The following is a 22,733-nucleotide window of genomic DNA, read 5'->3' on the forward strand; positions in this document are numbered from 1 at the left end:
CGTCCCCCTCATCTCCAGCCTCTATACCGCAGGTGCGACATCAGTGGCGGATCCAGGGGGGGGGGCAAAATGGGCAGTTGCCCCTCCCAAACGGCATAATTTTAACATTACGCCTATGGACGAGGCATGGAAAGAATCGATAAATTGTTATGGTTTGTCCCCCTCCCAAAACTCTGAGCTGGATCCGCCACTGTGTGACATCCTCCCCTCTTATCGCGGTCCCGGTGCTGATAGCCCCAATCCCCTCAGAGCTGATAGTGGTTCTGTCGTGCCCCCAGAGCCCGGGCCAGAGCCTGGTTTTGGTCGGGCCAGAGTCTGGTTTTCCCCAGCTACACTTTACGATGGCACGGTAGAATGGCCCGGGCTAACGGCGCCTCATAGCCATGGGGAACCACTGTGGGGAATGGTGGGGACGGAGGAAACTATGCAGAACATCGAAATATGCTACCTGATAGTAATGTTTAGCATTAAAAGTCGACGTAATTTCACATCTATACAGAGATATCAGAGAGTTATAAAAGACACACGTCACGCCAATATCCAAATGAAAGATTGGTCGCCATTGGTTCGACAATGGCTGGCGAATGCAAGAACAATGATGAGAATGTATAGGTACGTCGCACAACTTGCGATAATTGAAGCTTGATAAAATTCAATACAATTAGGAGTACGCTTCAACGCTGTTCTTTAGTTACAGTAGCAACAGTAACTGTACTATTAAATCCCAAATAAATATTTCAGTTGAAATGATCGAATGAATGAGAGCACTGATCAAATGATAATGCTGTATCAAATGTACCCAAGCAGCATCAAAAGATGGAACAAATAATGGAATAAGTTAAATAAAGGCCAGCAAAAAGAACAACGAATGCCAAACATATCGCTCATCTCATGCACCAAACACAGCCCCAAGTGGACTACCCTGGGATACCCCATCCCAACTACAACTCCGCCCCATCGATCATCCCTGGCACCTAATTACAATAAGTAGTGTCTGTCTCCAGTTCCAAGGCCAAGGAACGTCACAACGCTAGCAGAATTTCCCCGGCGGTACTTCAACTGAACGACACATGACGCGAAGGCCGAACAAATTGTATGCAGCAGCGGGGCGCTGTCATAATCGATAAATTGACTGTTGTTAGGGGCTGAAGTGCAAATCGATCTATAATATGGACTGTAAATCGATCTAACTAGTGTTGTAGAATAAAAAGAGAGGGGAAATATTTTGCGAAAAGGTCAACAATAAAGGAATGAACTAAAGCAGACCATCACAGCAACTGCGCAGCAAGTGTTAAGAAGAACAAGTCCTGAAACCTCGACAGCATGCCGTCCTCCGCAGCAGTCTTCTTTAGACCCCGTCATGAATGAATATGCGATGTCAATAGTGATTTCGGGTTTGAGAGCCACCTGAAAACTATGATCATATCTACCTCTTAGCGCGATTGTACAATGAAGTCATCTGCTTCCATCAGCGCAGTTTAGCTTCGTATGAACGACAGAAATGTGATGAATCAGAGAAGCACAATTACCAATGACGAACTCCTTCCAAGAGTTTTCCGCCGCCGCACGATTGGCTCAGCTTGGTAATAATAATCAAAATAGCCGTCGAAGTCTGTTGTCCAGTGACTGATGTGCCACTGGTATATCATTATAATTTTTGTTTTGTTACTGGTCATCTGATCCTTTATCATTTTACTGCGTTGCGGACCTTTCATAAACAAATTGGAAACAAACTTTTCTATAATGTACACTGAAATGTAATAAAGAGAGAAAAGCATTATATGGATGCTTCCTAATGCACAGATATCATTCAACTACGAGCGCGATGTCACATACCACAGATACTGGGGCACTGCTGCGGAGTGGTCCCCGGAGGCGGTCCGCGGACCAGACGCGGTCCTGCTGCGGTCCACGGTCTCCGGACGAACCACGGTCTCCCCGGACCATGGTCCGGCGCCGTACGGGGACCACGGTCCGGTCCGGGGGGAGCGAGACGCCGCGACATCCACCCGCCCGCAGAGAGATGCATGTCGTATGAGGGCTGCCGCCAGTGAGGAGCTTCCTTATTCTGATAGAGATCCAAGATCTTCACCGGAGTGGTTTCAAGTCCGCTGCAGAGCCTTGATATCGCAGCAGTGTACTCGCTTCACGCGCTCAACTTATCAGCGTCCCGTTGCAATGAACCATCCGGTAGCTGCAGTCTTGTCCACAAGTTGTTCGCTTATCAAATATTATTTCTCCTTTATTAGAATAAGTAGGATTTTCCAGACATCCATGCAGAGAAAGTCCACTATCCCGCGTTGATCCACTCCGGTTTTTCTTCCTTCTCCTTTACTTTTTCCTGTTTATGTCACAGACATTCATCAAAGCCATGTTCAGCCCCTTTCTTTTTCTTCTTCACCCCCGTCAACAACCTCCCATCTTCATTCACCTCCTTACTTGCCGTTCCTTCAATAGTTCCGACGTTTTACCACATCCACCACCACCAATGGTCCACATTCCAATTACCAATTACAATTCCAATTGCCAGCTCCAAGGTCCCGCTTTTACCACTGCTGATAGGTATAGCACCAAGGCACCATACCAGCACCAATTGTCTTAGCGTTCACGTCTACCGTCACATAGTTCAACAGCATTCACCTCCACACGTGCAGCAGAGTCCGTGCTGAACCGTCGCTAACTGTCCAGCGTTCAGCACTGTCTGAACAGAGCTGTCACCCGACACATCCCACCTGTCAATTACCGCCGGAAAGGTCATCAGGTCACGCGTCAGGTCACGCGGGCCGGGCAGCAGAGCGGCCTGCAGTCCCCGCGGCCTGTCACGTGCCTGTCAGTGGTGTAATGTGTGTGGGACACATCCATCCCGGATAGAAACATGGAAATAAACGTGTCGCTGTAAAATGACGACGATGGTTTAAATAGTTGTAGAAATGTGATGGTAAAGAGCTAGCGGACGGTGTGTATTGTCGTAAATGAAGCACTGTTGGAATGTTTATGATTATTTTCAAATCAATGCTGACAATCTTGTCTACTGTCTAGATTCATGCCAACCACATAAAAAACTTCAAGGCCTTAGTCATATAAATTTGAAGTTATATTTCTCTTTGTTCAGTTTTTACGAAAATAATCACATTCAGCTTACGGAATCTGTTATTCTACTGAAGGCAGTGATCATTTCCAGTTCAAATAAACCACGATCATGTTCTCAATTCTCATTTGTGACGTAATACGCTGAAGCAACGCATCCAATCCCGAACACGGACCTAAACCTAAGCCTAGGTGTAAGCCTAAGGCCCAGCCTATGCTTAAGGTCGGTAGGGGGGCTCCTTGAGGTAGGATGAGCCGGATTAGCGGGATTGATCTGATCTGATCTGACTGATCGAACTGAGATACTACGGCAGACGACTATTGATCTCGATCACACAGCCTTCGCACATAGGGTTTGGAACGGCGAATGTATTGATAGGTGCTCACAGATAGCGAAAAAAATTACGAACACTTACACTGTTTGACAACAACAGGAATGGGTGTGTGATGAAAGACATGCGTACTGTCAATCAGAAACACTACTGGAAGCAGCTGCTAGCTGGAAGCTACCACCAGGCTTGATTGTAGGCTTGCATCCTGCTCCTGAACATGTAACTGCTCCTGACGTGTTCCTGCGTGCTCCTGACGTGCTCCATCCCTTTCCCTTGCAGTGAAATCACAGACCCCTCCACTGGACACGCTCCAGTCTCCAGTCTCCAGTCTCCAGTCTCCAAACTCCAGTCTCCAGACTCCAGTCTCCAGTCTCCAGCTGCAGCCGAGCCTGGCGCATTCCCCGCTCCACATCGGATATAAACAAACAGCGCTGATCTGACCACATACACGTCCCCGTCACACCGCAGGGCCCAGCTGGGTGTCTGCATCGGTGTTAGAGTGGGCTATACCGGCTGATGATGATGATGATTTGGTGTTTTAGGGCGCACCAGCAGCGAGGCTATATGACCGGGCTACCAGCTGAGCCCTCAACATGGGAAGGGTAAACGGACTGAGCTGGGCCAGGAACTTCAAAGCGGACTCAGGGGTTCGCGAATGAGATAAAAACAATACCTTGATTATGACAAGTGCGTTGTACAATGCAGAGTGCAAGAGCATGTTGCATTTGTCAGCTCAATATTAATCAATGAATTGAGTGTACTGAAATGTATTTTATCGGTGAATTGTTGTTAATCTATTGATTATTTCATGGGTTGGTCAAAGATGAGCTTTGACATTTTAACCATGAACGGGTACAGACTGGGCCGGTCTGTGAACCCATGAACCTGAGCAGGGCTGGACTGGAGTTTTGTGGCCCGCGGCGGACTCTGAACACTGGTTCCAAGAACACCAGTAGGGCCTCCAGTTTCTTTTCCACCCTGCCCATCCCTGTTTATGTCCCGTTACGTCGTCTTACTCCCTGTCCCATCCACCGTCCCATGTCTGCCGCCTCCTGGGGCGTATAATGACCCCCATGAGGACGCACTCCTTCAACCCCAAGAAACCGACAAACCGCTGTTACGTGTCTTCGCGTGATCATTCCGCCCGGGTAACATGTGGGGACGGTTCCGGCGTTCAGGAGCCCTCACCACACGCGATGCAGGGAATTTGGAGCCGCGCCCCTCAGCACGTGCAGTGATGTAGGAGTGGGTCCTATGGTAGGGAAAACACGGGAAATGCACAACTGATAACATGAGGAATGTTGAAAGAAAATTGATGGTGTGGTGATGATAATTATCTATTGTTCCACGGAGGTATGTACATGCCATCCCCCACGAAAAGGAACAAGCTTTAAATATAAAATGGAATTCCTGTGGATTGAAATACGTGAAACAATATGAGAATACAATTGAACACAATGAAGTGATGATAATGAAGATAAGTTATGTTTCAGAGCGCAAGGACTACCGATAGTGCCATCAAAAGCTTCAAGAACACATTTCCGGCCAATAGCAGCAGAATCCCAGTTGTTTAATCAAACTAACTAAACTAAGACACCTCTCCCCTGCGCTCCTCTGTGCAGTGTTCCAAACGATGCCCCCCCCCCCCCTTCCCGCCTTCCCAGCCACCAGGCAGCTCCAGTGCCACATTTCATCGCCCGCGCCAAAAATACCGCGCGAACGGACTGGGAAACCCCAGTGGACCTAGCACGGAACCCTGCAGAATCCTACCTGGGCTGAACAGACCCGGAGACGGCCGGGATCGGCGGGAGGGATTAGCTGCCGGGGATTAGCCAGCAAACCGGCTGCAGAATAGGCAGCACAACTAGTTCCTCTAGTCCCACCCCGCAGTTGCTGAGAATAGGAGCCACTTCGCCAAGGAAAGGGGATTAAATGGGGGAGCATTCATTCTGGCCAGGGTTCATAATGTCCAGGGTACGCTATGCCCAGTGTCAAAATGGCCAGTGCCTTGAATGGGCCAGAGTTCATAATGTCCAGGGATTGCATGGTCCAAATGTGGCCAACTGGCTGCAGATAGGGTATATTCAAAGATGCCAGGGTTCATTATGTCCAGGGCACGATGTGTCCAGTGTTCAAAATGGCCAGGGTTCATAATGTCCAGGGCACGTTGTGTCCAGTATTCGAAATGGCCAGGGTTCATAATGTCCAGGGCACGATGTGTCCAGTGTTCAAAATGGCCAGTGTCTTGAATGGGCCAGAGTTCATAATGTCCAGGGATTACATAGTCACTGAAAGTGATGTCATTATGTAAAAACACGGAATCAGCTCAATGCAAAGCAGTGCAGTGCCGAAGGCAATGCCATAGGAGAGATTACAGGCAATAGTAAATCAAATATTTTTAGGTTAAGTGGTTATGTATCTGGCTTCAGGCCGAAGGCCTGAAGCCTGATGCATAACCACTTAACCTAAAAATATTTGATTTACTATTGCTTGCAATCTATTCATGCGAGAAACTATTTCCTTATCCCTGGTAGGCAAACATCATTACCTTAGGTTAGGTTAGGTTAGGTTAGGTTAGGTTAGGTTAGGTTAGGTTAGGTTAGGTTAGGTTAGGTTAGGTTTGGTTGGGTTGGGTTGACTATGTAATCCCTGGACACTATGAACTCTGGCCCATTCAAGGCACTGGCCATTTTGAACACTGGACACATCGTGCCCTGGACATTATGAACCCTGGCCATTTCGAACACTGGACACATCGTGCCCTGGACATTATGAACCCTGGCCATTTTGAACACTGGACACATCGTGCCCTGGACATTATGAACCCTGGCCTCTTTGAATTTACCCTATCTGCAGCCAGTTGGCCACTTTTGGACCATGTAATCCCTGGACAATGTGAACACTGGCCAATTCAAGGCACTGGCCAATTCGAGCACTGGACACATTGTGCCCTGGACATTATGAACCCTGGCCTAAATAATACGCACCCATTAAATGGCGTATCATCGGCAGGTGTCTATATGTTATATAATACCCATTACAGACCGTCGGCCAGGGTCTGTATGTTATACAATATTGCGTATTCATAAAATCGGCCAGTGTCTTATATAATATTTAAACCATCAGGCAGGATCTATAATACAGTCAACACTACATTCATATGCACATTTGGATGCCTTACTGTGCTAGCTAAAATTGATTCACTTACAAAAAAATAAGTTTTCTTATTTTCTCTCAAAGTTCTCTCAGACGAAATCTGACAAAAGCTGACAGAATCGACGGAATCAGACAACAGCAGCAGCGATGTGCCGTTCACTCAGTGACACCTACTCACGTGTCGTTTAGTTCAGATAGTCCATCTGGTCACGTGTCGTTCAGTTCGGACAGTATCTGGTCACGTGTCGTTCAGTCGTTCGGTTCGGTTCAGTCTGGTCATGGATTGTCAAATTCGGACAAAGCTGACGGTGACCGCCGGTGCGTCTTTGCGTTTCGACAAAGTCTGTCGGCCTGTGGACGGCAGATCGATCCCCAGCAGACGATGCAAACGGCACCGGTTCTGGAGCATTCGCAATGGCGTCATACCGGCTCTGGGATATTCGCAATGACGTCATACAATCCAGGGACTGAGAGCAGAGGACTCGGCTCTGTGCGCTCTCAGAGGCCTCACACTAACCAATGCTAGACGTGGGGAGTAGGTAAACAGTCGGCCATCCCGACAAATCGGCGACGCATTTCAACCCAACGCAACTAATAAAACCAATCATAAAACCACCGTCCAAACGCAGCGTTCAACTTATAAAACTCACTTGATATGACATACCAGACATTTCTGATTTCAACAGCCTATTCTAAGCTAGCCCCATACTTCTTTCCAGAACCCATTTCGAGGCCGCCCCAGCCGCGGAGTTGCGCATTTCGAGGCCATCTTACATGGCACTGCCAATTGCGATGCATGATACCGGGAACCCTGGCCGGTTCTGTACGGACAGACCGGAGTGTCTCACCCCGCGCAGTGGCGCACTCAGGAGAGCTGTTTGGGAGGAGGGTCATGGAACACGCATACGGATAGAAGCTGTATTTGAGGTTCGACCGCTTCGGGAGAGTTATAACAGCATTTGCTGTTAAAATGCGAGGTGGATATAAAAAAATATTCAAATTTGGAACGGGCAACTTCAAGTAAGCCAAGTAAAGCTTAACTTAAAAGGAAAACAGCGGAAAGCTAGCTCCCCACAATTAATAATAACAAAAGTCATAACAATACGTCAAGGATGTCACAGCCCATTGGTCAATTTTCAAGCAGACAATGTAAGGAAAGTCTATCAGGTCCGATACATAGGCGGCTTACTGTCGCCTATAATGTGACTGAGCCAAATATATCGTCTAAGAACCAGCAGATAATCCACGATAACTTCCAAACAACGAATCATCGGGCTGGGGTGCCGCTAGGCAACCCCACAGCGTGGAGCGCCCTTTATCAAAAATACAGGTCACAGAAAAATAATGAGTGGTGAACAAACAACGATGATTAATTGCTACACTTTCCCTCGTTGGGAAGGATTTAAAACCAGTAAATTTACATCACCAATTAAAGTGAGCACCCGTCATAAAACAATTTATTTGAAGTGAACGAATGAACGAATGACTGTGTTAATGAATGAATGAATGAATGAATGAATGAATGAATGAATGAATTAATGCATGCATGAAAGAATGCATGAATGAATGAACGGATTAGCGTAAGTTACCAGTGACGGTCACTGACAGCAGTAACGGAAACTGAGCCATTTCCGCCCAACAACAATAGCGCACGTGCCACTGGCGGCATCTTTGATCAATTAATCTGACGTCACCGGAAGTAAACGGCACTTCCGGTCGTGGCACCGGCCGGAAACGATGTGCCATTTTGGTCAGCCATACCACAGAACTGTTATGTAAGAATCCACGAGAAGCGATGCTGTTGTATTGATATTCGGTTCCCCATCCGTTACATCCATACCAAACGCGGCGATTTGACGTCACTTGTCATTTTTAACGTTCCCTGTCGTGGAAGATCTCCTTTTGTATCTCCTGGTAATCGTCTGGTAGTGTTCGAGAAATCGTAAAGGCGTTCGAGAGAAAGACCAGCTCGCACGATACCTTACTAGGAAGTCCGGTAAAAAATATCTCTCAGAAGATATTTCAAGAAGTCTCAGCGGCTCCCGAAACCAAGATTGCCTGTCTGAGTCCAGGAAGCCTGGTAAGATCTGATATGATATCAAAAATGGCAAATGACCATCGCTTGCTGCGCTGGGCTCCGCTAACCCAGGCTTGTCGTCACGCTCCTTAGTTTTCAGTCGGCGTAAAACTTCCATATGCCGCTCCATCATCGTCAACCTTTGACGGCTGATTACTGTTCTACCGAAATTTGGGAACATTCTACCGTGTGGAACATTCCTTCACGTTCTGACCCCATGTTCGCGTACCTGGGTGCGCCTCTGCGCATTGCACGGAACACGGATGTTTGATAGCCGCCGCCAGCGCCCCTGGCGGCGGCGGCGGGAAACTCCTTCAGCCGGGGATTTTCCTACATTCACGGGCCTATACCGGTACAATCCGGTACTGAATCAGCGATCAGCCGCGGCGGTGCCAGACGGTGGGCGTCTCCAGATCTAGAGACTTTTGAGGAATATCTACCAAAGTGGAACACACGAGTTGCCGTGTCAGTATTACGATTATGATCGACACGCAAGGTGATCGTACACCTCCAATGGGGGAGGGGCTGGATTGGGGAAGGCGGGGAGGGGGAGCTGGAAGCGGGGACGGATACACTAATCCGAAAAGGAAAACTGAAAAAAGCCACAACAAAGCTGAAGCAAAGAAGGCTCATTTCATGTCATAAAACTACCGGTGGATGGCATAACATTACACACAAAACCTTTTGCGGCGCCCTTTGAGAATGCAAGGAAAAAGCGTCATCATAACCCTGTCTCAGATCAAGTAACAACTCAAGCTAAATTTAGCCACAGTACTCCTATTCGCAGTACCATATATCACCACTCATACACACCCATATTTCATCCTCCCTTTCGTAGGCTCCCTGGCACCGCCACTGCGTGACCACAGCCGCCATATCCGGATAAGTGCTGTAGCCACACTACACACGAACACACCAGCTAACACGGTAAACGGCATCGTCATCCCTCGGTCTCAGTCCGTGAGCATTGGGGAAACCCGGGCGACGCGGCTGGGGACGGACAGCCGGCCCAGAACGGCTGGGGACGGGCGAGATAGATGGCCGGCTTCGGAGATCAGAGGCGGAGTCAGGGACGGGAAGAGGGGGGCAGCTTTAACTGCTGTTTGAATACTGATCGAGCGACATAATGTTCATTCAAACAGCTATTCAGTCAATCATGAACATGTTGACATCAAATGAAGTATCTTGTGAGAGCAACTAATTGATACCAGTTACATCAGGTTTTGTGAGAGAATTGGGGAGACGAAGGATAACCATTAACCATCGAAAACAGGACAATGAATTGTTCTGTTAGACAAAACTTTGACAATAATAATGTAAACCATATCTGCCATAGTAATGGTTTCCTTCGCCCGGCCCATTCTGACGCCATCATTCAAATACCTTCGGGTGGCCAAGTTCCATTTGAGCCGCTACTTTTAAGACGGTGCGTACCGGCCTGTTAAAATCCTCCTCTGGACCTCTTAGCTTTCATCCTCCCAAAGTCAACACCACCAGAACGCGCACCACCCAGTAAACTAACGCCACATTTACACCGTTTGTCAGTTTACACAGCTGATTAGCGAAAAAGCGCTAATAAGCAGAGGTGACAGACGTGACCGAAAAGTTGCCAAGCAGCGATGAATGCCGGCGAACTGACGAAAACTAGCGATATAGCGCCAATGAGCGAATCCGAGGCGGCGAGCAGCGAGTGGCCTGAGAGGGCTGGAACTCGGAAACAGGCCAAGCAGGTCACGTGACTATTAAGAATTCTCTTCCCCAAAGTTGCCTCCTACAGGCCAATTGTCACGTGACTTCTGCAAGCGAATTTTAAGAGCCTTGATCAAATTGCCCCAGGGAAGGCGCCGTTTCGAACGTCCACCGAAACTGAAGGCGGTACACACAGGCCAGAAGTCGAAACTCCAGGGGAGTCGTCACTAGATTGGCCACTAGCAGTACGGTCAAACAGGCTACTGTGTCAGGTGATGTCATACAGTACACATCTCTCACTATGATTGCACAGTGCACAATTCACAATGTACAGTCATCAGGCACCGTAAGAGGGGAAAATCCCCGATCACGTCAAAGCAAAGAGGCGTTACCGCTAGATCGGTCAAGGGAGTGGGAGGATAAGTTGGTCAATACAAGCGAAATCAGCAAATAAAGGCAAGGCGGTCATGGACGCCACGGAGAGATGATATAAGAAGAAAGAGGGGATTACCCACGAGAAGTCAGCGAACAGTTACTAGGACGTCCTCTTATCAACCGGGCACGTCCGGACGGGGGTTCCCCTTTGGAGTCCAGGCTAAACAAAAGATGGAGGCAACCTACCTAACCGAGGCGCCGTGATGTCAGCAGTCAGCACTCTTCCTTCCTCCACTCTCAACACTCTCAACACTCTCCGTCACTCCACCGACACTCTGGGGCACTCCCAGACACTCCGGACCGCGGGTTCCCCGTCAGCACTAGCGCCGCACCCTCCCTACACTGAGGCTGGGCCGAACCGAGCCGAGGCCACTGCAGTCAGCCGGCGCGGCGGTATCTTGAGGTACCCCTCCCCACCCCCACCCCTCCGCCCCTCCCCTCCCCCGGCCTCCGGCACCCCCACAGCAGCTGCCGGCCGGCCTCGCTAGCGAGAGGTCCCCGCATATAGTTACGGCAGGAGAGACGGACAGACGGCGGGTAGAGGGATACTGGATACGGGAAACGGGATACGCGGATACGGGATACGGGGATACGGGATACACGAGACAGAATGTGGAGATGCAGGATACGAGGATTCTGGATACATGCACGGGATGCAACGGCCCCAGCAAAAGCATGGGTGTGCCAAGGGCGGTGTCAGGCTGTGTGATAGGGTGGGCATCGGATGCTGGGCTCAACGAAACTTGTTGATAGATTATCAAAAATTGATGCAGTTGTAATATAAAACGGAGCCGAGGTATTTAAAATAGCGTGATTATCTTAAAATATGCGTCGCCGTCAGGTAACAGCGGAAGTATCATTAAGTATGATTAGTTAAGATGACAAGAAGCTATGATGATAACGGAATATGCCGCCGACCACCAATGCTGCTCTTTCTTTATCTTTTCATATTTTCCGAAATCACGGTGTGCCTCCCTCGTTTCTTCCCTGGAGGCGCCTCTGCCCCCCGTCCTTCGGCCTGGAGCCGCCCCTGCCCATCAATCTCCGGTGCCCGGCGAACATCACCAGCCTGCACCAAGTATAAGAGGCCTGCACAGTGCACAGTGCACATTGACGCGACACAGCGAAGAACTATTAGAAAACTGGCAGCTCTGCCCGGCTGGACTGGCAGATAAACTGTCAGCTCTGATGCTCTCTGCTGGCCAGACTTGTAAGCGATTCAACTCTGATTGAATCGATTCTCATGAATCGCTTGAAAATGCCGACTCACTGTGATTGAGTCGGTTGAATCACCTCTTGTCACCATATGAATCCTGATTGAATCGGTCACACATGGCAACTGCAAGTGATTGAATCGGCAACTCATCGATTCAAGTTGATTGAATTAACAAAATTATTCAATCACCATGTGCTGGAAAATGAAGTTATGACCACATTTAGTACTATATTATGTGGAAATATATGTGGCATTTGCATCATAGTCACACACAATGCACTGCAAAATTTTTAGGTATTTTGTCAGTATTATAAATGCGCATAGCTATCAGTATTGAAAAAAAACATAAAAAATTTTGTTTTAAGTTTTTAATAAAACTGTAAACACAAAATTATACATAAATGTCAATGCGTGAAGATGAAAAAATGAATGTAAAGTTTCTTTCCAGTGCCCCAAAATCAGTATAGTAATCAAGTTAACAGTAGCAGTAAGCAGGCGCACATTGCTCAACACCTCACGCTCATTATAGAGTTCAGTGCTCAACACACATGTTTTAGATACCATGTTAATCTTTATTTTTTCAATACCCTGTTTCATCAGGACATTTGTGAGCAAGCATAGATTTAGTACTTTTCTGTGTTTTTTTTGTATTTTCCTATAATAGTGTATTTGGTTGATATCAGTTTGGTATCAGTTTCCAAAAATGTCTTAAATTGATATCACATATGTATATATTTTATATAACATCTTGATTGAATCGCGTTGAGTCAAATCATGAGTTGAGTCATTCCCTGAATCACTGATAATAGGATGAGTCGTGATTGAGTTGAATCACAAGGTCCATGAGTCGTGATTGAATCGCTTGGAAAATCAGACTGTTTGATTGAGTTATGATTGAATCGGTCATTTCATCAAGTGAGTCGTGATTGAATTGATTGAATTTTTTTGAATCGTTTACAAGTCTGCTGCTGGCACACAATCAGCTGCTCTAATGCCCTCGACAGGAACAAAAACTAGCGCTCTGCAGCGCCCAAAACAGGAAGTTCCACTTGATCCGGCGATATGGGTTTGTTTCGTTTGTAGCTAACTTCTCTGCAGCACATATTGGAGGTATGGCATTTGTAGTTATAGCACGATGCCTATACAGTTCGTGAAGTAGGTACTCTCTTTAGAGTGGTGAGATTATCAACCAGGAAAAACCAGTTTCTAAGCTGATAAAAGACCCAGTCCAGTGTTTGTTTTTCGGCAACATTGGGATGAACTACAGAAGACGTAATGATACAATCACCAGAACAAATATATCCTGAAACCTGAGATCATAATATTTTGAATAACCTATTCAATATTCACTTTCTCCAGAAAAACGGTAAAATGAAATATATCACTTAATGGATGACGGTAAGCCTCAATAAAGCAGGTAATGTGGCACACCAGTCACCAATATCCATGTGGTCTACTTACCACAAGTGTAAGCAAAAGCACCAAATATCACTCAAACCTCCCGCCATATGAGCAAATATTTCTCATCAAATTCAAAAAGCTTAATAGCTTATTCGAAAAAGTTAATGCCAAACAGCCTGACCAACAATACAAAGTACTACAGATACGGCTTAATTAACTTTTAAAAGGCTCAAAAATCTTTTTTATTGACATATCACAAGGAAACGCCCACTTTACACAAATTTGTGCAAATTCATGTTTCCAGATTTAAACCACACTTTTACAGATGCATGCAGAGGTGCTGGGATTTCCAGTAGATACATAAATCCGCATTTTAAGAATTTCGATTTCTCACGGATGTGCCGTGAGCTTCGAGTCACGTGAGTGATGGCCCGGGGTCACGTGATAAGAGGGTTATTCTATAACGGAGTCATGCGATAAGGCGGCCATATAGCAAAAATGACGTAACATCACGGCATGAGCAAGCCAGAGAACATATATGGAAATTTTCGTTGCTAAATTCAAACTGCAAATTGAGTTTGCCCCAAAAGTAACGATATCTATTTACATAAAAATAAGGCAGCTCAGCAGCTAGCTGAGCAGCTCCACCCTGGTCCATAAACTACATAGAGGTAGAGAATTGAACCTTAATTTTGAACAATCAGTATCGAAACTAATAAAACTCATATGTACCCTCGGATGCAGCGTTTGTGGCTCAGTCGGGTGTTAAACGCCTACCCCTCCCCTCCCCTCCCTCAGTCTATGCGTTCGGCTGGAGGTTCTGTAGTCAAACGAGGTATATAATTAACACGGCTCTAAAACTTGGTTCATTCAGTCACTCACCTCCGGCACTTCTAGTCACCAATGACTCTAATAAGGACTCAATGACTCCAGCCAGTGCCACCAGTGAGTCAGTTGTTCAGACCGACAGGCGCACACATAATCGACTCGCTCTTGGAGCTACAGCCGGGCCACAGCCAAAATCAGTCACAATTCACAGTAACGGTCACATCCACACCCACACTCCACAGTCTCCCGCCTCGGGCTCAAAACTCAGAGACACTGAAACCGACCCCGGCCGACCGCATACCCCCTCCTCTCCCCTCCCCCCAATGACTGGGGATATGGCATCATGCCAGCCCTGGTGGGGGAGGGGGTGGAAGGGGGCGATACCACGTGAGTCATGAGATGCATCATTGACCATGACCAAATGACCAATGACTAATGACTAATGACTAAATGGTCAAATGACTAATGACGTCATGGACGTCTTGCGAAAGACGTCGAAATTAACTGAGCCGAAATATACCACAGTCTTTGCTCGACTTAAGTGTTGGTGTGTGGTTCGATCTGAATCAATAGGATCCGAATCCAAATGAACCCGAGGATCGGACGATTCGTTGGTGCTATTTGTACGCTCAGCGCAGTAAGCTGACCATTTCGTAACCACTGTGCTCGTCTTCGCGTGCTATCATTCCCAGCCGCCAGTGGTTCTCAAACTGAAATGCCTCGCCGTGCTCAGAACAAGGCGGCCCGCCAGGTTTGAGAGCCACCGGGGAATCAGCGCGCCGCCGACTCCCGGCCGCCGATGACGTCACCGGTGTGCGGTGAGATCATCCGATGACGTCATTCACATGACTGACGCGGCGGGTGAGGTCACTGACCTTCCATGTAAATGCGCACAATCGGGACGGATTTTGTGAATGTTTGCTATAGAGCCCAAGGCCCCAATGTCCTGATGACATTGCTAGACAAGACAAGAAAGTCATACATGTTTTACATTGAAATATATTCAAATGAGCAATAAACTGGTTTTAAATGGCGCAGGCACTTTGGCATCCCGAAAAAATTGGCATCCCTTATATACAAGACACAAGCATAAATTCATGAATGTTGGAGCTTTACTATTATCATGAAATGACACTGACTACTGTATCATTTATTTGAGCTTCCTTGGCAAGGTGGGGTTCCGTTATTAACCCCGTCTGATAGCCACAATGACCAGCGCGTTTAGCACACGTCAAATGCCGCTGAAGCCGCGCCCACGCCGACTGCGGTTGGCGAATCGATAGGTACCACTACCGACAATTTCGTCCACCACAGACCGCACAGCGAGTACCTCCTGTGAGCTGTGAGTCTGAGTACCTACTGTGAGCTGTGAGTAGTACTGTGAGTGCCTACTGTGAGCTGTGAGTACCTACTGTGAGCTGTGAGTAGCACTGTGAGTACCTACTGTGAGCTGTGAGTAGTACTGTGAGTGCCTCCTGTGAGCTGTGAGTACCTACTGTGAGCTGTGAGTAGCACAGCGAGTACCTACTGTGAGCGACTGCTGCCCGGGGGTGGAGTCCACCCAGTGTCCGGATCCAGGCGGTAGGTATGAACCGACGGCGGTGTCCGGATACGGAACCGGCCCATACTGGATACCGTGGAGTACATTCGTGGAGTACATTTAGCTACTAAGTTATCACAAACAGACAATTTTAAAAAAGGGCGCACAGTTTTCTCTTTAACGCTAATAAAATGTGCACAAATGAAGTGAAACCAGACTTGACGATTAAAAAAAAAGAAACGAAAAAAAACACCCGAAACACCCGAAAAAGAATAGAAAACGCCCCCACAGTCCGCTGTTACGTCACCGTAACCTTGGTGACGAGTTGATGACAATGATGGCGCGATGATGACATTCGCAGGGGAAAACGACGCGATAACAAGGGAAATGCGATGTATCATATACCACAAAACGCACGGCTTCCCCGTAAGCTATCAACGGGCACTTCCTCAGTGAATTTTGATGTGCAGCATGTCATGGCTGTCAAAAAATGTCAACAAAGTGTCGGAATCATATTCATCACCATGCTTTGTAATTACCAACATCAGTTACCTTTGTCACCAGTAAAATATGCGACAAGAAGGGGTGATGTTATGAGTGGATGAAACACAGTCAATTTAAACATAGTTGAGTGATGTATAGACTAAGTCCCTGCTTTTCAAATGCCAACAACTAAATGGAATGTATAATTGTATGAAGCAGTCCTCCAAACATATCAGAGTACAGTCTGCCTCACTTTTTTACGGACATAAAGCATTTCCAGTTCAGCCCTAGGCGCGTCCTGCCTCCTTTCTAACCTTCCCCTCCCCCCAATCCAAACCCTGGACACGCCACTTCTCTTGCCTCCCCCGATCTGATCCCTGGACGCGCAACTGACGGCGGCGCCAGATCTGCAGGGAAACCCGCGCCGCGCCTCGCCTCTAAATATTGACAATCGTGACGAACACAAGACGAAAGCGCCGCGCCGGCCCGCGGCGGCGGCGTAGAACGGCGCGGCAGCGGTGGCGCAGCCGTGCGCCACTTTCGTCTCAGCTCGGGGAATTCCCTGGCAAGAGTGGGGGATTTCCCAGCAATAATAGTCTGCTAAGTATTGGGATTCATTTGGCTGCAGGTGCCTCAGTGCCTCATTGACCCTCGCCTGTGCAAACTAGCTAGAGGGTCAATTTGCAACAACACGTCGGTTACCGAGGCACAGTGGTCAGCGTTTCACAACAGCCGCACACTAGATCCCCGACATTGTGGACATAAAGCTATGACAGGGATGACTACCCTCGGCCCACTCTGACTAGACCTTCCCCCACCCCCTCCCCCACCCCACTTCCCACAAGCCCCAGCGACCCCACGCGAAGCTGATACGGTGACCGTCTGGCCGCCCGGAGAGTCGGAGAACTCAGAGAAGCGTCAGCGATTGTGGCGCAGTTCCCCGGCAGAGAGACGTATCCGGCGCGGTGGTCACGCCGGATCAGTGATCACTTTGAGATTGTTTGGTTAACTGTCGGGCCCGCGGCCTAAAGGTTCAGGGGGTTCCGCTATACACTCAGGAGCTCATTTTTTGTCACATGATCCAGAACCTCCCCGGACGATTTTGCTCGCAAAGTTTGTAGAAATCCGCACAGAAAGGAGAGACGAGGGGAGAAAAGGAGAGCGACAATCATTCCCTCTCAATCCTAACTCTAATGCATACACACTAATGTCCTCTCGATACGAAAGTCACATGCTTATTTATTGGCAATGGCCTCTGTAGTCCGGCTGACAGTGACTGTAGCAGTTAGCATGGGTGAATAAATAAACTTCAATGCTCGTTCGTTGCTTCGGGTCACTGTTAATACATGGAACAAAGATAATAAATGTACCTAAGTTACTCATTATAGCATGGGCGTATAGCTTAACTGGGCCTCGGTCGACGAATCGTGATCAAACCCTCTAAAACATTGCAGACATTCAACACATTATAGTTAAGCCATTCAAGTTAATCGCTAAAAGTCCATGAAATTTCCGCGACTCTTATCGGCAATGTATGCCTAAAGAAGCAGAAGCAGGGACGCGGAGTAGGTGAATTTCGGTGACTCAGATTCAGACTGACACTTCCAAATCGACACCCATTCCGGTCAGAACCATCGACTCGGACCGACTCCAACTTCGACTGCGACTCCGCAGCCCTAACGAGGATTGCATGACAGAGTACACCTATCCCCATGTTCCAAAATGAACAAATCCGCCCCTGCGCCGACCCCCCCCCCCCAACCCCTCTGCCTGAAGTCGCCCCTGCGCCGCGGGCCCCGCGCCACCCGGGAAGGCCCCAGAACGCCTCGCCGCTATCAGGGCGCTGCTGCCGGTACAACACACAAATGACGTCACTGGGGGGCGGCTGTGACTTCCGCGGAGGCCTTACGGCGCAGAACCGGTCTCCGCGGCGGCTGCGACTCATCTAGATGGAACGGTGACGCGTGATTGGCAACTTTGACCGTCCTGATGGGTACGGGATTCGAAGTAAAATATATCTACCTATAAAATGCTCAGAGGTGTATCCGAAAAAAAAGTTATTTAACACCGATACATTGGCATATTCACGAGCTTGTATGGTCATTTTGAAATTTCCGCACGCAAAATGGTTAATGAAGTGTTTGTTTACCGCAATACTAGACAAAGATTCACTTACTAGCCTACTCAATGTAGATGAATTACCTAACCGCTAACATCACCAGTCACAACAGATCCTGCATTCTAGAGGAATTACGTCGACCAGCGGTACGGGCCCGATAAGGCAAGGGGATGGGCGCGACGTGATGTATTCCTACGTCAGCTGTGGTTTCTTTCAGTCACGAGCCCGCCCGCCTGGGGATATCCACAATCACCGGCGCGTGTGGCCTTGGAGAAACCCGGGGAAATCTGGCGACAATAATCTTCACAGGCCGGATATTCAGAGACTTTTTCGTGTAAACGAACGCTGATCTACAGGGGATTTTTGGAGAACGGACAGAGTTTGGGTACTTATTGGGGAATTTGGAGGCTGATTTGCTATTGTTTTGTGTTTGCTGGCCACAACAAGTGATTTTTCGTGTTTATAGACTAATGTAGTCACTTTTACTGCACTGTCAAGATTACCTGGCAATTTTTTGCCGTTTCCTGCTCCAGAAAAGGGACGCCATCGAGGTTCGTTCCAAGAACAGAGGGCTATGACTCGCCTTCTGACATGTGCAAAGCCCATCAGTCTCCAGGTATTACCTACAAATGCCAGCCACCAGGAAATCCCAGCTGAGTTTACCTCACCGGCTACCACACATGGTACATGCAAGATGGCCGCCTCTATTCGCAATTCAATATGGCGGACGTGCTTTTCCAGGAAAGCACTCCTGCGGTCTGTTCCTTTTTCACTCTCAATTGAACAGTGAACACGACGTGGATGGAACAACAAGTGAACGGAACCAGGGTTGCGGAGTCGGAGCCGGAGTCACCGATAATCCATCGACTCCGCAGACCTGAATGGAACAACGCCCGCCTCTCAAGAGAGCCGATGGGAAGGGTTTTGGAGGCGGCAGAGACGTTGATTGTCTCAATCTCTCCGTGCCTCAGCCCTTCCTCAATAGGTGTGAGGGAGAGGAGACAGACAGGAGACATGCGGAGGTACCGAACAGAGGCAGAGCAGCACGTGAAGGCAATGGAGCTGAGAAATTCAGCCACCTATACCGGGTGGTGAGAGGGAGTCCGTGAAGAAATGGTTAGTGGCAATGAAGTGCACATTTATTCTTTTGATATTGGGAAAGCATAAAGTTTTAATGCATCAAAATGCGGCAATATATACATGGAATAATTACGTTTGAATGATTTATCTGACTTTAAAAAGGGTCCCATATGTCAAATAGCTGGCTTATAAAACACTGTTAACTAGAGCAGCACCATATATAGCATTAACATTGCACACAGGACAGTTAAAAAGCATACACACTTAATGACAACCAATGAAGCTACAGGATTTCAACTATGCCATGTGAATATTTGAAGGCATGTCATTTATCTCTATCGTGCCTTTACGTTAATGGCTCGTATAATAGTTTAACTAAAAATGACTATATGAGAACCATTATTCAAGCATATTCGATGATCTGTGCCTACTTTCCACGTCCAGACGATTATGGTCATGTGATTATGGTAATGCTAGCCACAATGATAATGGCTAGCTCCGAAACGAAGAAAAAAGTAAAAAAAAAAGAAAATGAGCGGAGACCCCATATCTGCTTCGTACGTACCTAAACAGTAGACGCCACAATGACTTCAACAAACTTACTGTTATCTATTATCTATCTATTATGCGGAATGTCCCGATACAACTATCAAGCACTAACGACAGATACAAGCTTTCCAAGTAACCTTCCTGTTCCTGAGTCGCACACTGTTTTGTGGTTTGTTGTCACTAAGTGCGTCCCCGCAGGCTATCGAAGAACCCACCTCATACGCATGCATAAACCACACCACACGCGCGCCAAATTACCATAATTACCGTAAGACGAGCCTTACCTTGGTGGAGAGCCGGTTCGGCCTTGACTGTGTACTGTCCGGGGCTGTGGTGAGACGGTGGAGAGGTACTGTTCGAGCCGCGGGAGTACGGACTGCAGGCCATGACGTCACTGGGGCAGAGAAAACAACGGACAAGTTAGATACTAATAGAGCCGAGAGAGTACAGACTGCAGGGCGCAGGCAATGGCGTCACTGCTGGAAAAGACAAAACTACGGTTAGACACTGCATGGAGCCACACGAGTAGGTACGAATGGCGTCACTGGTGGACAGAACACAGGGAGAAGTATTCCAACTACGCAGGTAAGACATCGAGTTCAATACAGGCGCTCCAGGAGTGAGAAATTTCAGATATAACACACTTAACACAAACAGTTTGCTGAGGGTGGTGGAATCACATGGAACCAGAAGTGTTTCACGAAAATACATGGTTGTACAACAAACATCCAGTGCACATACAAAACAGGCATAACATTGTTACTTCATACCAATATTTCCGTACAATAGTGGACAGAAAATAATCTGCCAATGTTCCTAACATCAAATATGGCATATCGAACAGATCAGCCAGAAAACAATGGACGCAAACACAGTTCCTTGAAGTACCCCGCGCTTCTGCAGCTACACAGCCAAAACAAGGCGTCAACGGTCCATCAAAAATCGGTAACAACTGCCGGCGTATACTTCCGACACGGACCAAACACGGTCTGATCACTACTCCACGAACAATGTGTCACACATTGCAGCGATGTGATAGCCGAATTTAAAAACAAACATAAATCAACCTAACTGGGTCATCCGGTGAAATTTAAATATAGCTTAGGTATTACAACATCCGCTCAGAAAAAGTACATTGCATATAATTACTAGATTTCGTTTCCATAAAACAGCAGACCACAATGCTGAGGAAAAATGAAGGAGTTTCGAAATTACGAATTAACATGACGCCTGAGTACCATAATCTTAATTTTACTGGTCTATATATGCGCAGAATGTTAGTGATTTATGATAATTCAATGATGTTTGAATGTCGTGTTCCCTTGTTTCTTGCAGACTATTGCTTGTGCCTTGTGGGGTAGCTATTCCTCGAAAATGTCAGTCTACACATCACAGTGAGACTACGACTTAACCCTCGCCCGTAAACGGCGGTCTGCCACCTTCGCCCATGCAGGGGGGGGGGGGTTGGTGCGACCCCCCCCCCCCCTTGGCGTTTGAAAACGGAGCGTCGTAGAGCTTAGCGGAAAAAACCAACGGATTGCTCTCAACGAGATCTCGCGATTGGTGGTATATTTTTTGGTCCTAGGTCAACATTTGACCTACTTTTGACCGGTCAAAGGTCAAATTTTCGGAAAAATAGACTTTTTCAACTTTCCGCGGCGATTGCGGCAAAACGGTGGGAGATATCGACTTGAAACCTTCACTATCGTGTTCCTTGATCAATTCTCTATCGTTTGGTATGTATTTCGTTTCCCTAGCTCTAAAAATGGCGCGTTGGGAGCGCCGGAAGTCGGCAAGGTCACAGTCGGCGGCAGAAATTCGAAAAATCAAAATTTAAATTTTTGAAATCTGATTGTATTTTTGGATTTGGAAGGTCCATTTGCTCCCTATAGAAGCTAATATTGCTGCATATTCCCATTGAGGTGACAAGAATTAGCAAAATAGTGGTTCGGGCGCTTTTCAAAAATAGTACCGGACGCTGTTCCTCTTGTGACGTCATAGCTCCGTGACCTGACCTGACCCGGTCAAGTTTCTTATACCATATGATAGCCAATACTTGCCCCAACATGCATGGGAAGTTTCATCACGATCCATCAACCGATGTCCGTACCACCGGCAGGAAACCTCGGGCGTTGGCACTCAGTTTGTGAAAATCCGGCCGGAGGCTGTTCCCTTTGTGACGTCATAACTCCGTGACCTGACATGACCCGGTCAAATTTTTTTTATCAAAAGATGCGCAAGGTTTGCCCCATAAGGTACCCAAAATTTGGCGGCGCTGCGCGCCGCCGTTTTTGCACTATTTCCGAAAAACCTCAGGGGGGGGGGTGCACCAACCCCCCCCCCTACATTGGCGAGGGTTAACAAAGCAGGACTCGTGCTCAGTTTTGGATGCGGCTATGCTACCATAACTGTCTTGGAGGACCCTAGGTGGTTCTCTCCCTGAAAACACCACTGCCACAAAGGAAGCCCCATCAGACACCCCCTGACTCCCTCCCTGGTTACGCCCCTGCCCCTCTTCTCGGTCTGCCCGGACAGACGCGTCCCCAATGTTTATGTTTGCATACATTCCTCCCCGGTCGGTGGAACTCATACCGGTTCAGCCCCCCCCCCTCCTCCCCCACACCTCCCCCTAGAGAGCAGGGGGTTAGCTGGGGCCCCCGACTAGTGATGTCAATTACAGATCGTTTGGATACCCATACCAAGCAAAATACCAACCAACACCGTTAGAAAAAAACGAAAAA

The 22,733-nt window shown here is 47.8% G+C and overlaps 1 protein-coding gene across 1 annotated transcript in view; it reads right to left on the bottom strand.

Annotated features, from left to right (window-relative positions):
- The window catches only part of LOC122373166 (nuclear factor NF-kappa-B p100 subunit-like), a 110,590-nt gene that overhangs the window by 57,901 nt on the left and 29,956 nt on the right, over positions 1-22,733 (bottom strand). The window contains exon 2 of the mRNA XM_043350992.1: positions 20,277-20,386. Coding sequence (XP_043206927.1) covers positions 20,277-20,386 — 110 coding nt within the window. The remainder of the gene's footprint in view (positions 1-20,276; positions 20,387-22,733) is intronic.

The sequence above is a fragment of the Amphibalanus amphitrite genome, unplaced genomic scaffold, assembly GCF_019059575.1.
Source record: "Amphibalanus amphitrite isolate SeventyFive unplaced genomic scaffold, NRLGWU_Aamphi_draft 001452F_arrow, whole genome shotgun sequence".
NCBI classification, from domain to species: Eukaryota; Metazoa; Arthropoda; class Thecostraca; order Balanomorpha; family Balanidae; genus Amphibalanus; species Amphibalanus amphitrite.